The sequence below is a fragment of the Panthera uncia genome, chromosome F1 (assembly GCF_023721935.1).
Source record: "Panthera uncia isolate 11264 chromosome F1, Puncia_PCG_1.0, whole genome shotgun sequence".
NCBI lineage: Eukaryota > Metazoa > Chordata > Mammalia > Carnivora > Felidae > Panthera > Panthera uncia.
The window spans coordinates 32,472,552-32,487,581 of NC_064813.1; the positions used below are offsets into that span (position 1 = coordinate 32,472,552).

The 15,030-nt window shown below is 52.8% G+C and overlaps 2 protein-coding genes across 3 annotated transcripts in view; one reads left to right on the forward strand and one right to left on the reverse strand.

The window, feature by feature from the left end:
* Positions 1-4,641, forward strand: part of LAMB3 (laminin subunit beta 3) — a 62,170-nt gene extending 57,529 nt beyond the window's left edge. For both annotated transcript variants that reach the window (XM_049634228.1, XM_049634229.1), the window contains 5 exons: positions 36-243; positions 684-825; positions 1,103-1,279; positions 2,013-2,166; positions 4,046-4,641. In XM_049634228.1, coding sequence (XP_049490185.1) covers positions 36-243; positions 684-825; positions 1,103-1,279; positions 2,013-2,166; positions 4,046-4,182 — 818 coding nt within the window. In that variant the 3' untranslated portion in view covers positions 4,183-4,641. The remainder of the gene's footprint in view (positions 1-35; positions 244-683; positions 826-1,102; positions 1,280-2,012; positions 2,167-4,045) is intronic.
* Positions 4,642-5,501: 860 nt separating this feature from the next.
* Positions 5,502-15,030, reverse strand: part of CAMK1G (calcium/calmodulin dependent protein kinase IG) — a 29,315-nt gene continuing 19,786 nt past the window's right edge. Inside the window, exons 5-13 of the mRNA XM_049634231.1 lie at positions 13,650-13,788; positions 12,886-13,009; positions 11,449-11,524; positions 10,280-10,392; positions 9,437-9,515; positions 7,840-7,927; positions 7,179-7,603; positions 6,543-6,665; positions 5,502-6,389 (exon numbers count right to left, since the gene is read on the reverse strand). Coding sequence (XP_049490188.1) covers positions 6,575-6,665; positions 7,179-7,603; positions 7,840-7,927; positions 9,437-9,515; positions 10,280-10,392; positions 11,449-11,524; positions 12,886-13,009; positions 13,650-13,788 — 1,135 coding nt within the window. The 3' untranslated portion in view covers positions 5,502-6,389; positions 6,543-6,574. The remainder of the gene's footprint in view (positions 6,390-6,542; positions 6,666-7,178; positions 7,604-7,839; positions 7,928-9,436; positions 9,516-10,279; positions 10,393-11,448; positions 11,525-12,885; positions 13,010-13,649; positions 13,789-15,030) is intronic.

Genomic DNA, 15,030 nt, shown 5'->3' on the forward strand with positions numbered 1-15,030 from the left:
GACTCCCCCGGTCTGATGGACGGCTTGTCTTCCAGACCCTGACACTGATGCAGCCACCATCCAGGAGGTCAGCGAGGCCGTGCTGGCCCTGTGGCTGCCCACAGACTCCGCCACCGTCCTGCGGAAGATGAATGAGATCCAGGCCATCGCAGCCAGGCTACCCAATGTGGACCTGGTGCTGTCCCAGACCAAGAAGGACATTGCTCGGGCTCGCAGGCTCCAGGCTGAGGCTGAGCAGGCCAGGTATGGCCCTGGGCCCCGAGCTTCTCCCTGCCCAGGGTTGGCCTGCTGCTTTGCTCCCCAACTCCTTTGGTTGCGGGAAGAGGGAAGAGAATCTGTACACGTCAGAGGGGTGCAGAGGGCTGGGGGACAGGAGGGGTGCTTGCCGTGGTGGGGGGGATGGTGAGGTGATAAACAGCATCCACGGGAAACTTTACTCGCGTGACCCTGTCTTCCACATTGGAAACTGTGCCCGAAGGGTATCTCAGACATAACACCCACATTGATACCACGTCTGCTTGGCGGGGCCTTGGGATGGAAAAGCTACTGAATTAATCTTCCCCGATTAGTCTGGGCTGGGAAGGATGTTCTCTTGAACTGCTGCACGAGTTGAGCCACACATCTATTCATTCACTGTTGCTCACTCCTTCTCTCTCCGCTCTCCTCCGTTCCTCGGTCCCCAGGAGCCGAGCCCACGTGGTGGAGGGCCAGGTGGAGGATGTGGTGGGGAACCTGCGTCAGGGCACAGTGGCACTGCAGGAGGCTCAGGACACCATGCAAGGCACCAGCCGCTCCCTTCGGCTTATCCAGGAAAGGGTTGCTGAGGTGACGTCTGGGCCCAGCTTTGAGCCCTTGGTTTTCTGGTCCTGTGGCTGGGTGCAGATGGCCAGGGGTGGGCTCTGGGCTGCAGTGGGGGCGGGGGGCAGCTGAGCTGGAGAGGGAGGGGCCCTGGATGTCAGGGGGCAAATAGAGGATCGGCGGGAGGACAACAGCGGTATCCTGGTTGGAGAGAGTTTTCGCTGCCTGATGAGTTGGGCAGGGGGAGGACGAGGCCCCCGCTTGTGAGACCCACCACAACCCAGGTGCCCCTTTCCCCACAAAGGTTCAGCAGGTGCTGGGGCCAGCGGAAAGACTGGTGGCCGGCATGACGGAGCAGCTGGGTGACTTCCGAGCACGGATGGAGGCGCTCCGCCTGAAGGCTAGGCAGCAGCGGGCACAGGCAGCTCAGGCCCAGCAGCTCGCGGAAGGCGCTGAACAGCAGGCGCTGAGCGCCCAGGAGGTACGAGCTGACAGACTTCATCCTAGGCAGCACAGCCAGGGTGAGGGTCCTGAGCAGGAGAGGACTCTGTACACTTTGTGAGACCCTGGGCTCGAAAGCAATTCCAACATGTTATTCTAGAATCGTCAGAAAGGGCTTCGGGACTCTACCTCGGGCCACCTCTGGGGAGCTGGTCAGGGGTGTTGTGAATGATCTACCCAGTCCCTCCCCATTTACAGATGGACAGGTAACTTTGTCCGGGCCCAAAGCTCACCTACAAAGCAGGTCTGTTGGTACCCAGTCCAGAACTTGTCCCCTTTGTGGCTACCCAGCCCAGAGAGGCAGTTTTGACTTAGCCTAACCTGGGTCCCACCATTGTTGGAATTATGTCAGAGAGGTGATCAGAGAGCCTCTGGTCTGGGTCTCCAGCATACCAGGAACTTTGGCTCTCATGGTCCCAGTATAGTGGCAGGCAGCCAAATATGCTGCTACGGGACAACTAAGTGCCTGGCACCGTGCGGGAAGTTAGGCAGGAAATGACAGGAGCTCAGGTGGAGGGAGGGAAATACAGAAGGAATTTAAGGTATAGTTTGTGGCCTAGGGATTTTCCTGGGCAAAAGCAACCCTCTGGGGAGTATCAGGAGGCACCTCGTGCCCGTGTGTTGATCTGGATGTTATCGAGTGCTTTAGCCAAAGGTCTTTAGAACTTTGGGTGGCGGTGATGGTGACACTGAGATTGTTCCACGTTTTTCAGGGATTTGAGAGAATAAAGCAAAAATATGCCGAATTGAAGGACCAGTTGGGTCGTAGCCCTATGCTGGGGGAGCAGGGAAGCCGGATCCTGAGCGTCAAGACAGAGGCAGAGGAGCTGTTTGGGGAGACCATGGAGATGATGGACAGGATGAAAGGTGAGGGTTCCGTCCCGGGGCTCGGACTCCTGGGCATCCCAGGAGGCTGGTCCCAACCCCAGGTCTCTGAGGCCCACCCTTGTCAGAGCGAGCAGTGCTAAGGGAGTGAGACCAGAAGGGAGTCCTGAGCACCTAGGAATATGAGGCACAGTGATGGGGCTGCGGGGAATGCAGAGATGCTCACAAGACCTGTCCTGCCCTCCAGATGTGGGTCATGCGTCTACCAACCGGAAAAGGCCAGGTGGTAGCAATGGAACAAGCATTTACCTGTCTGTAGGAGTTTGCTTTTTTTTTTTTTAATTTTTTTTAACATTTATACATTTTTGAGAGACAGAGCATGAGTGGGGGAAGGACAGAGAGAGAGGGAGACACAGAATCCGAAACAGGCTCCGGCTCCGAGCTGTCCACGCAGAGCCCGACGCGGGGCTCAAACCCACAAACCTTTATTTATTTATTTATTTATTTATTTATTTATTGAATTTGTTTTTTAACATTTATTTATTTTTGAGACAGAGAGAGACAGAGCATGAATGGGGGAGGGTCAGAGAGAAAGAGGGAGACAGAATCCGAAACAGGCTCCAGGTTCTGAGCGGTCAGCACAGAGCCCGATGCAGGGCTTGAACTCACGGACCGGACCGCGAGATCATGACCTGAGCTGAGGTCAGACGCTCAACAGACTGAGCCACCCAGGCGCTCCAACCCACAAACCTTTAGATTATGAACTGAGCCTAAGTCGGATGCTTAACCTACTGAGCCACCCGGGCACCTCAGGAATTTACTTTTAATTGCAGGATTTGGGGGAAGATCATGCATAGGGGCCTTCTGGGGGAGGGGACCAGGGCACATAATAGCAGCTGCTAAAATTTCAATACTTGATCAACCCAAAGGTCCATATGGGTGCCCACTGACCGACTGGCATCCCAGTAATGCCCCTGTTACACTCTGCTGGTGGGATCTCACCCAGCAGCTAGTGTTCAGTGGTGGCTACTATATCCTCAGAAAGGATGCTGACAAAGCCTGCACGTATCAGAGGGAGGGTGAGCAGGGCTGGGATTTAGAGAAGCGACCATAATTGTATCAGATGAAAAATGGGTGAAGGAGCTAGGGAGATTTGATCTGAGAAGACGTGGCCTCAGACATTTGAACGACTTCCATGTGGGAGACAGAGCAAATATATTCCCACACCCCTAGGAGACAGACCTGGGACAACCGGCCGGGGGCCAGAAGTGGTCAGACCCTGGCTTCATGAGAAGCCTTTTTTAACAGCTAGAGCTGCCTGAAGTTGGAACCCTGTGAGGCAGTGCACCCCCTCCTTATTCCTGGAAAAGTTCAGGCTGATGCTGGGTGCCAGCTCTCAGGAGTGTGGTAGAGGGGCCTCTTTCCTAGGGTGACAGTGACAGGAGGGACAGGCTGTCCTCCACATCCTCCGCAGGATCTGGTGGCGGCGTGCGGAACAGACCTGGCGGGGAGGACTAGATTTATCTGGGGTGGTATTTGGGGGAGGGAAAGCGCGGAGGAATTCTGGTCCCCCAGCCAGCGCTTTTGCCATGGTGCCCACTTGAGGACCATTAGTGGGATGGCAGTGTCTGAGTACAATAGTGGTAGGTTGGTAATCTCGGTGCCAGTGGCCTCCCTCATGAGTCTGGGACGACTGCTCTGCCTAGAGCAGAGGGGGAGACTAGGAGATTTCTGGGTCTGGTTTCTCTAGAGTGGGGTATGGGTGGAGAGCCATGAGGCTGGAGAGAACTTGCCTTAGTGACCAGGCTCCCCCACAGGTGATTTCACCTGTGGCTGCTGCCAAGCGGGTGGGAAGAGAAGGGTTTGGAGTCTTTGGGTATCTCACCAGCGCCTCCTCCCCTCGCTGTTCCATCTGCCTCAGACATGGAGTTGGAGCTGCTTCGGGGGAGCCAGGCCATCGAGCTTCGCTCGGCAGACCTGACGGGGCTGGAGAAGCACGTGGAACAGATTCGCGATCACATCAATGGGCGTGTGCTCTACTATGCCACCTGTAAGTGACGTGCCGGCTTCCAGCCCCTGGCCCTGCCCGTCTGCCCTCTTTACTTTTGGAGGACAGACTGGGTTGGAATGCTTTCCAGCTCCAGGAGACTTTTATACAGCCGAAAGCACAGCGTGGTCCACCCCTGGTGTGCAGCTGTTAAGATTGTTCTGGGCTGCAGCTGAGCCTGAGATGATGGGAAATTACATTTGAGAGACAGAGAGGGTGGAGGCGGGCCGTGCCTTTGTGACTGGGAGCTCTCAAGTGCAGGGAGCTTGGCTGGGCAGCATGCATGCCCTTCATCCTCCACTGAGGCTGAGTCCTGGACGAACCCAAAATCTTAACAAACAGTGATGTACAAACTAAAAGCCCAATAAAAATCTTTGGAAAGAAGTCTGGAGGTTGAAAGAGTTTCAGAAAATGGCCTCCCCATCAAGTAAATCTTTGTCACTTGTGTCTGTCCCGCACTTGGAGGTCCTGGGTGCTCCCCTGCTCAAGCCCAAGGCCTGGTGGTGTAGGAAGCATAGGCTGCCCCACTTTGCTCAGTACAGCTTGCTCATCACCCAAACTTAGGGCGACTGGACCCCTTTGCCCCAGGACCCAATGGATCCCTTCCTTGAGAGACCAGACCAAGTATTTTCATCTTTGAGCAGCGATCCAGTTTCTCATTTACAGATGAGGAAATAGAAATCCAGAGAAGGGAAGTATTGTGTCCAAATTCACCCAGCTCCAGAGGCAGAACCTGTGTCTCTTGGGATCTCAAAGAGAAGTTGCAAATGGATGACGGGTAACTGCGTGTGTGTGGCACATATGGAAAAGGCGTGACGTGAGTGAGCTAACCACAGCCCGTGCAATGTGCTAGGCGTTTTACCTACATTAACTTTTTGACTATTATCAATCACGTTAATTACTTATTGAGCACTGCGCGAGAGACATCATGTGCATTATCTCGTGATGTAGGTGCTGTTCCCATTTGACAAGTGAGGAAACCAAGGCACAGGCTGGGTAACCCCCACCCCCAAGGTCACAGATGAGGCAGAGGGCAGGGCAGAGCTGGGCTTTAAACTCATGATCGGCTACCACAGTCATTAGGAGAATGGATGCTGGAGCCTGACGGCTCGGGCTCGCACAGACCCTACCCCGGGGGTCGTTCTGAGGAGTCAGAGTCTGCGCGAAACTCCTGTCGTTAAGTACCTGGCATACCTTATGCTCCCAGTCTGCATCAGCCACCACCCTGCCAGACCCCAGGCTCTCCACCTGGCACGGGCTCAGAAGTCCCAGAGCCAATTCTGACTTTGAGAAGAACCACATGAAGCCTCGTAGAGAAAAATATGTCCGTTTTATTGAGCACGACACCGAGCATGAAGCTGGAGGGGACGGGGTACAAGAAAACTAGGGAGGGACAAGAATAAGGTCCCCGATTTCCAGGGAGAGAAAGAAGAGCAGAAGCAGGATGAGAATTAACCATCTGAAATGAAAACCGTCAACTTCCAATTTGTACTTCATTGGGTGTGGGTGGGGCGTCTTGGTCAGGATAAGGATTCCTCGCAGTACCTAATCATTGATTTCTTTCTTTTTCATCTTGGAGGCTGTGGGGCTGCTTTGGGCCTGGGGCAGGGAGGGAGGTGGTTCAGAAGTGAGCGGGGGGCAGGCTGGCCGCGTCTCAGCCCGGTTGGAGCTAATCCTAAAGCCAAGGATGGGAACTTGAGAGCTCACGGGTGGCCCACAGAGCTGACTGTCATTCATGCAGATGGGCAAGCGACTACATTAATGAGCCCATTCTGGCCGTGAGGACAAAGGCCTGGCAGGCAGGAGCGAGTGTGTGCTGAGCCGGAGTCTGGGTCGATGCTCCATATGGCTTTGCTCGGAGAAGGTGACACAGCCTGGCCAGCCCATTAAGCTTTTCATCACAAACAACACAGACCCGGGCAAGAGCTACCTAGTACACTGCACGGAGCCACGGCACGCAGGGTGTGGGGGCGCAGAGCAGGCAGGTCAGGGAGACCTGGAAACGGGTGGATGCCGCCCTCCTGCCCACGGCTTCAACGAGGCCTCCGCGCCTCGGGGCTCACTGCTGGGCCTTCCGTGCGGGTCTGCCCCGGGGCGGCAGCGTGCTGCTTCCGACCCTAAACCACTCCTGCCAGGCCCTGCTCCGCTTGCTCCGCCTTCCTCCCCGCTGCAGGGTGGATGCCAGGTTTGGAAGGGTAGAGAAGAGATGACAACTCTCCTGCAGAGGAAATGGGTTCGGGGTGGGGGTGGGCCTGCCGCTTCCGGTGCCCCTCAGACCCCTTCATTCAGACCCTGTGCTGGGGCTCTCCTTCTGGGCCAGAAACCCTCCCCGAGCCCCCCGCCCTGGCCCTCCCACCTCTGGTCGCCTCACCTGAAAATTGACACAGGCGTGGACTCCGGGGATCACATGATGAGACAGACTCCAGTCTGCCCCGTCCGGCAGTGGGAACTGCCGCTGGCTTTAACCGGCACCATGACCTCTGATTTGTAGTTCCTGGAAAGCAAACGAGGCGGCAGGCTGTGAAGTATTTGTGGAAGCAAGAAGATCTGGGTGGTTCCCCGTGACCGTGGCATCCACTCAGCCCTCCCTTTATCAGGTTTGGAAAGTACGAGCCCTTGCCGAAAAGACCAAGATGACACCGAAGCTCCCCTCCTCCCCCAACACAGCGGTTCTGGAAAGTCAAGGAATCTAGTGCGCATCACTCACACGTGCCCAGTTTTCTGCAGGCATTTATAATTCCTGTTGCTTCACTAAACTTTTAAGTACCTTTGTGAGGCAGGCTGCGCAGGTGGGTAGGATTTTACAGATGAGCAAACCAGAAACAGACACGTTGCCTGATCTGTCAGCAGCCACACAGCTAGTGGGAGGGACAGGACTGGAGGCGCTTCCCTTGACCCCTGATCCAGAGCTCTTCCCACCCTGCAGAGCCTCCTCCCTCTGGTCAGTGTCTTTCAGTCCCTTTGCCTGAGCAGGGCTAGGCCTCTGTCTTTGGCTGAAAATACGTACTGTTTTCTGTTAGCTTTTTTGAGGAGTGTGGGTTCGGAGCAGTAGGAGGACTTCTCTTTGCTCCCGATGCTCAGGCAACTAGAACAGCAGCCACAGGGCCCAGCGGCCAGGGGCCCCTGCTGCATGGGCACCAGGCTGCTGCTGATGCGGAGCGAGCCATTGACCAGGCAGTTGAGGGACCTGCCACCGGGCGCAGCGGTCCGGGGGCCGTGCTGGCAGGGCAGCCGGGGCAGGGCAGGAAGTGCGCCACTCTGGTCCAGGGCAGGTGCCTCGGTGATGGTGAGCTCAGAGGAGCTGGGTCTGGAGGCTTCTGAGGCTTGAGTGACGGGAGGCCTGTTCTCCACCTCTGGGTGGATGCCTGGGCTGTGCAAGTTCATGTGCAGCTTCCTCATGTGATGCACCACAGCTGCTGCATTGAAGGCTTGCTGAGGAGACACAAGAGCAGCCTCTGGCCACCTCCACTCCCAGAGGGCTGCAGGGCTCAAACTTTCCCTTTGCCCTGTGGCCTCTTGAAACTTGCCCACTTCTCATTTCAGAGAGGGTCCAGGGAGCTCCAGAGTCTGCTAGGAAGCCCCAAGGACAGCCCCTCCACCAGCCCTGCCCCAGCTCAGCCTCCAGTGGCCCAGAAGAGCCTGCTACCTCCCCAGGAAGGGCGACCTACCCTCCACTTGCTCTTGGCAAAGTTCTTCTGGATCTGGAGACTGACTGATGGGTAGATGTCCCGGTGGAGGGCTGTGTTTCCATTGATCCTGTAGATATAGAAGGGACACCTGGCTAGTGGGTGATTATGGGACTCATCCAGGAGCTGGGCAGGGAGCTGTGCATGCAGGTCCTAGTTAAGTTGAGTGAACTCAGAAGAAGAGTGACCCACCGTAGGAATGGGCTGGAACCAGGCTCCTCTGTCCCCCTGGGCAGGTCATTAGGGGGGCAATGCTTTGGCAAAACCAAAATCTTGCTTTACAGCAGGGTCGGCAAACTATGGCCCGTGGGCCAAATCTACCCATTGCCCATTTCTGTAAATAGGTCTCACTAGGACACAGACGTGCCCATTCATTCAGGTATGAGCTATGGCTACTTCCAGGTGATAAGGGCAGACTGAGTAGTTGCCGTATAGACGATATGGCCGGCTAAGCCTAAGATACTGACTCTCCAGCTTTTCACAAACAAGGCTTACCAGCCCCTGTGTCAGAGGGTGCTTGGGTTGTCCCTCTCTGTTAGCTCAAAGCTTTGCTTGGAACCCATCTCCTCCTGGAAGCCTTCTTGAAGGAGGCCACCCAATACAGGCTGCCCTTGCCCTCATCATCCATCTCTGCGTGTTCCTTAGACATTTGCCATGGGTGCAGTACTTTCTAGGTACTAGGGACACAGAGTAGCAACAGATGTCGCCCTGATCCCTGGGGCTTTCCAGTGTAGGCGTGGAGCCTTGTTCCATGCCACGAACTAGAGTCATTCATGTAAGCTGTGTGATTGATAAAGAGAAGTGAGGAGGGGTACCTGGCCTGCAGGAGCCAGGGCATCAGGGAAGGGCAGAAACTGCTCCGGTCCTCAAGGATGCTACATACAAGGCAAGAGGCAGGACATTCTAGGTGGTGAAAATAGTATGACCCCAGGTGTAGGTTGGAAAGAGCTTGGTATATGGGGTAGGGGAGGGCAGGAAGAGAAATGCAACTCTTAGGCCTCTTTGGAACAGAGGAGGTGTGTCGGGAATTGGGGGAAATAAAGTTGGAGGTAAAGGGTCAGGCCAGAATGGGGAAAACCTGAAAAGGCACAGGAATCTAGGCTTGCTGTGGTAGGAAGTGGGGAGCTACTGGGAATCTTGAGCAGGTGTGTCGCATGAGAAAACAAAGTGTTTCAAGACCTCATTTACTCAGTTTACTGATTGGTTGCTTTGTGATTCCTCACAAATCGCCTCACTTGGGATGATTCTCTTAAGGACAGGGCACAGCTGCCTCTTCCCGGTGCCTCTTGCACAGCTGGTACTGAGGGCTGCATCCTAGTACTGATGACAGAGCCTGGTTGCGTCTGTCTCCTGCCCTTGACGAGATGATGCAGCCCCCACGTCTGGGTCAGAACCCACTTCATTAAATGCTGTTTGCATCTCTAGCTGGACCGGATAGACAAGTCTATGCTCCTTGGATGCTGCAAGAGTAAAGAGCTCAGGGCAAGCAAACTCTGGGGATACACCATGTGAATGAGTCATCATGGCATCTGGGGAACCAAAAGTGCTAGGGTCCAGACCCCACCCCATCCTCACTCACCAGGGGTGCCTCAAGGCCTTCTCACAGGTGTACCGTTCATTCGGGTCCTTCTCCAGCAAGTGGCAAATAAAATCCTTGGCTAAGGGGAGCAATCAAAGACACAACTAAGGGCCAGATTTCGTGACTGATGGAAATTCACTTCCGGGCTGGTGGGTGGCAATGAATGCATCTTTAGTTAATCTTCCAAAGAGGCAATTTTAAGAGTCTTAAAAGAGAAAAAAAAAATCCAAGCCACCTAACGACAACCCACCATAAACCACCAAAGAGAGGCTCTACGTAGCCTCACCCACACAGCACTGCAGATACATCTCTTATCACGAGGCACCAACGTGCCTGCACGCCACGAGTGTATTCGTTTGCACCATTCAGGGGCAGGCACCCACACGTGGGCACACATGTGAATGCTGCCTTGTCCCAGCGCTGATCTGCACTTAATGGGCCCCACAACATGTAATGATTGCCTTCTCTCCCACATACAGACATTGCATACTCTCAGTCTTGATATCTGAAAGGAAAAACTTGGCCTTGGTTTTGCTGCTCCTGCCTGAAACATTCCCCTGTGCCTCAAGCTGCCCTCCTGGCCCCTCATCTAAACTTCCTCCCCTCTTTTACCAGGTATGCTGTGGTTCTGCCTCCAGAAAACAAAAGCCTAAACATTGGATGCAAATAATTTATTTGGCCTTTGAGCCAGATGAAGATTTCTCCACTTTCTCTGGCAGCCTGGTCTATAAGTTTCCCTAGGGACTTTCGAGAGCCAGGACTGTCATCTTTTGTTAAGCTCTTTTCTCTTGGCACCCTCTGCCTTGAGCCTGTCATCTTGTCCTTCACACCTGGTAGCCTTACCTGACTCAGAAATGTCATCCCAGAATGGAGATTCAAATTCATAGTAGCCCTCCTTGATCTTCTCGAAAAGCTTAGACTCAGTTTCTTCATAGAAGGGGGGATACCCACACAACCTGCAGGGAAACACGGAAGGAGGTATGCTGCTAAACAACCCCAGTCTCCCTGAGCCAGCCCCTCCCTTCTGCCTAGCCTCCACTATACACAGGCATGAGCTAAGGATCTCCAATCAGCAGTATGAACAGGTGGATTCGGGAATGATGCAGGCCCCATCGAGTGTTTAGGCAGGAGCCAAAGCTTGGAACAGGCAGCCCTGGAAGGCCCCTTTGTGCGTTGTTCCCCCAAACCTCTCACCACCTCTCCTATACCTCCCCTGACACTTAGATGATGTATACAAGATCTTTAAGAGGGATGATAGAATGTCTGCTTGAATGTAAGTTTCCTGAGGGATTATTTAGGCTATTAGCACAGAATAGACAATCAATGAATATTTGTTAAGTAAATGAATGGGTGACAGTAGTTACTCAACATAAGCTTAGGAAATAGAGAACTGAATCCACACTAAGGGGTAAATGACAGGTTATTTTCCTAACAGCAGAGTCTGCTATAGATGAAGAGGAATGGTGGGGAAGGGGTGATGTGTAGGTTAGTAAAGGAGAGCCCAAGAATATGTGAAGAGGAACAATGACCAGATTCATTCGGGCCATCATTTTGCTTCGGGCTGACTTGCCAGGAGAGAAATTTGAGATGTGAACATTGTACCCACTTGACTTCCAAGCTTGGCTTGGCCTCCCCTTTTTCCATTGCTCATTCCATAGAGCGGGACTCAACACATTTATATAGAGTAAATGGGGGTGGGGTGCAGGAACAGAGAGTACCATATGGCTCAACAGTGGGTTCACACTGAGCTCTGTTTTTATAATCTGGTGGAGACCAGGACAGAAACCTTTGGAGCTGTGTGCATGAGTAAGCATGTGTGTGTGTGTGTGTGTGTGTGTGTGTGCGCGCGCACACACACACACATGCGTGCAAGCACTCACACATGCACACGTGTACATACACATGCTTTGGAGGTGGATGTTGCTTGAGGAGCTAAAATAGGGGAGGGGAGAAAAAGGATGAGCAGGTTGTGAGATTTCCCAGGAACTGAGCCAATGACAGCTTCTACTCACAATATGTAAGTGATGACGCCAATAGACCAGCAATCCACAGCCTTGCTGTAGGGCTTCTGTGCCAACACTTCAGGAGCTACAACAAACCAAAGGCAGAGTCAGGGCTGGGACAAGAAGAGAGGGCTGAGGGGTGAGGGCTGAAGGTCAGGATGAGGCTTAGAGAAGAGGACTAGGAAAGCTCCTGGGATGGCAGTGTTTCTGTATCACTGAAACTTTTCCTAGGGTGGGGACGGTGTCTCTCCCATCTGACTGAATCTTCCTCCATCAACCTGGAAGGTCCCCATGACAGGGCCTATGACTTTTACATCAGACTGGGAATCTCCAGGGCTACCTTGCCCCATCAGATGTAGGTCTATGTCTCCCCACACAGATGGGTTAGCCCAGGGCTGGGGTTGTGTGTCTGTGTTCTGATGGGGACATCTGCCAAGTAGGAGCAATCTCTCTCCCGCTAGACTGGGATCTCCCTGAGGGCAGAAACTGAGTCATCCCTCTTAAAATGAGGAACTCTTAGAGGGCAGGTGATAACTGCTCCATCTGTCTCTGATACCTTCTGAGGGCAAGGCTTAGTTATCCGTATCAGACTGAGAGCTCCATGAGAAAATGATCCATGTCTTCCTCTGAATGGGAGCAGTAGAGGGCTACTTTCTGTATTTATCCCAGATCCCAGGGATTTGTACTCATTGGGACTCAGCACCTACTAACTGACCTCTCTTTGGGGGTGAGAGCAGATTTCCTCTTAAGTTAGAGTTCTCCTTCCTACTACCATCCTCAACCAGGTGATGAGTGGTGAAGAGGGAAGGGGCAGGAGTGGACATTCTGAGTTTTGGCTTTCTCCCCATGAAGTTTGGGGATGCTTTCACCTGGTAACTTGCCTGCCTTACTTTTTGGGGGGCCTTGAAAGCCTGTTGTTTAGGCAGGAAGTCCCACCTCTGCCAGTTTCCTAGGATGTTTTCTTGGGGATATGTTTGGGTGGGAGCATGCATGCCTGAGTTCCTCAGCTTCAAACTCAACACTATGCCTCTGGGATACCACCAACTGGTGGGTTGTAGTCTCCTGTGGAAGTGGGAAAGAGGAAAAGGGTGGCTAGTGGTCAAACCCTTGGCAATCTAATGATCTCTGGGTTTGTGATCTTGTCTCTGCCCCTGGTTTAGCTGGAGAGACAAAGGCAGGAAGTTAGCCAAAATAATGAGAGGCAAGTATAGGCAGGGGCTGTTGGAAGAGTTCAGGGGTAGGCTGTCTTTAAAGATGTAGGGTTTGGGAGCAGTAGGGGTAGTTCCAGAGATACATGGATTGACCCTAAGCCTCATAATGAATGCTCTCCTGGGATTGCCCCTGAAGTTGAACCCTGTCTCCTTATAACCACCCCTCTCTGTTAAGTAATATCCATGAGGTTGAATGCAGCCAACTGGTTAACCTTCCTCCTGTCCCCAGACTCACCCACATAGCCCGGGGTCCCACAGGCAGTGGACATGACTCCACTCTGTTCCATCTTGGACAGACCAAAGTCTGTGATCATGATCTTAGAATTCTCTTCAGGGGTTAGGTAGAGCAGGTTTTCAGGCTGTGGGAGAAGAGCAATACCATGCAGTGTAGGATATAATCATCTGAAATACATATTTATTTTCCTCCCCTGATAGAGAATTTCTTAGGAAGCTACGTTCTGGGCTCCTGACTTCAAGGACAGGCTCATGTCCCCCAGTTCTTCCCTCCTTCCTCCTAGCTGCAGCTCCCCACCCCATATTGAGCACTCTGTATTTTGCTTATGGCCCTCAGGTTGCTCATCTTTGTAGCCATTAAAGAACTACTCCCTCCCTCTCCTCAGCCCCAAGTACCCTAAGACTGTTTTTTGACAAAATCAAACCATAGTTAATTGTCTCTGACCTTTCTAAAGTCTAGTGTGTGCCTGATGCAATGTTGGCCTCCAATTAGTATTTATTTCTTCTGATTTTGAGTGTGGCTAGGTTCAAGAAACATGTGCATTCTCTTGGTATCCTAATAGGGTGAGGCCTAGGGCAACGTTCAGGAAGAGGCTGAGATGAAAATTAACAATGATTGTTCAGTCATTCAAGATTTGTTTAAGGGATCCAACAAATGATGAGGTTGGTCCAACCCTCTCATTTTACACAGCTTAGGCTGCCCATGACCCATGCAGCTTCCTGAAGGGTCATTCTATTTCCCATTGAGGACTCCCACTCGGGCACCTTCAAGTCTCTGTGGACGATGCCATTCTCGTGGAGGTATTTCACTGCTGACAAGACCTGCTGGATCACCAGGCTGGCATCCTTCTCTGTGTAGACACCCCGCTCCAGGATCCGGTCAAAGAGTTCCCCGCCAGAAACACTGTGGGCATAGGGGCAAGCGCAGGAATCCAGGTCTCATTCCAGGTCAAAGGGACATAAGTGCGTTTACTCTGTAGCTATGAAGACACAGCAGTGGCAGAAAGGGTGGGTGCCCACGGCCTAGGTAGGGAGGTCTACCTTAGTTTGAGAATACCTCCTTTGGGTGGTGGAATGATATCACGAGCGAGTCATTTCTTTGGGCCAACCATTTCCCTCTCCCCAGACACTTCTTTGAAGTGCAAAATGCCCCTCGTTAGAGTTAAGTAAGAAGCCAATAATCCCTTAGTGGACACACGCTTAGCTGCCTATTTTCCTGACTTAGGACACAGGGGCCATGATGAAAGAAGAGGTGAAATTGAAATGAGGCAAAACAGGAATGAGGTGTACACGTGACACAAATTGTGCTCGTGTCAGGATTTCTGTCCTCACTGGAAAACTGGGCTAGTGACTGCCGAACTTGTGGGTGGAGTTCTAGTGCTGCTTGGAGACTCCAATGGTGAGGTATCTTAGGATTCAGGGGAGCTTCAGATCCACTCTGCTCCCCATCTCTTGAATGCCATCTACACTATTTTTGCCAAGAAGTTTCTTAGCTCGTCCTGAAACACCTCTGAGGCAGACAACTCACTACCCCTAAGACAGACTGTTTTATCTTTCACTGCCTTCTTAATATTTCTGTATATTACAATGGAACCCACTCCCTGTAGTTTCCACCAGCAGATAGCCCTTCTACCCACTGGGGCCACGCAGAGCAAGAATACCACCCTTTCACGTGGATCTCTTCAAGTATGTGAAGACAGTGAAATGCTCACCTGAGGCCTTCCCTGGGATAAACATTTCATGGGCCAGGGTTTCCAACTCTTTCACAGTCCTTGCCCCCTTGTCACTGTTCCATGACACTGGATGCGGACGTGCACACATCATAGGACCATGCAGTGATGAGGAAGGAGAATTTCTCTAATCAAGATGCACACCACCCTACTCCTTTTGTTTCTGTCCTGAAGCTCTGGGCTCTGCCATAGGATCTAGAGGCCCATGAGAAAGATAGTCTCTATGCACAACTAACAATTCCTGACACGGGGTGGCCTGGGTCCTAGAGCTGGCACCCTCATAGGCTTTCCACTCTTCGGTGATATCTGAATCTGCCCGTTTCCCTGCCTCCCCTTAGCTGGCTATCTAAATGTGTGCTAATCCTGTTGAATTGGCCTCATTAAGGTGCCACATGGTCCCTGCTCATTTGTTAATG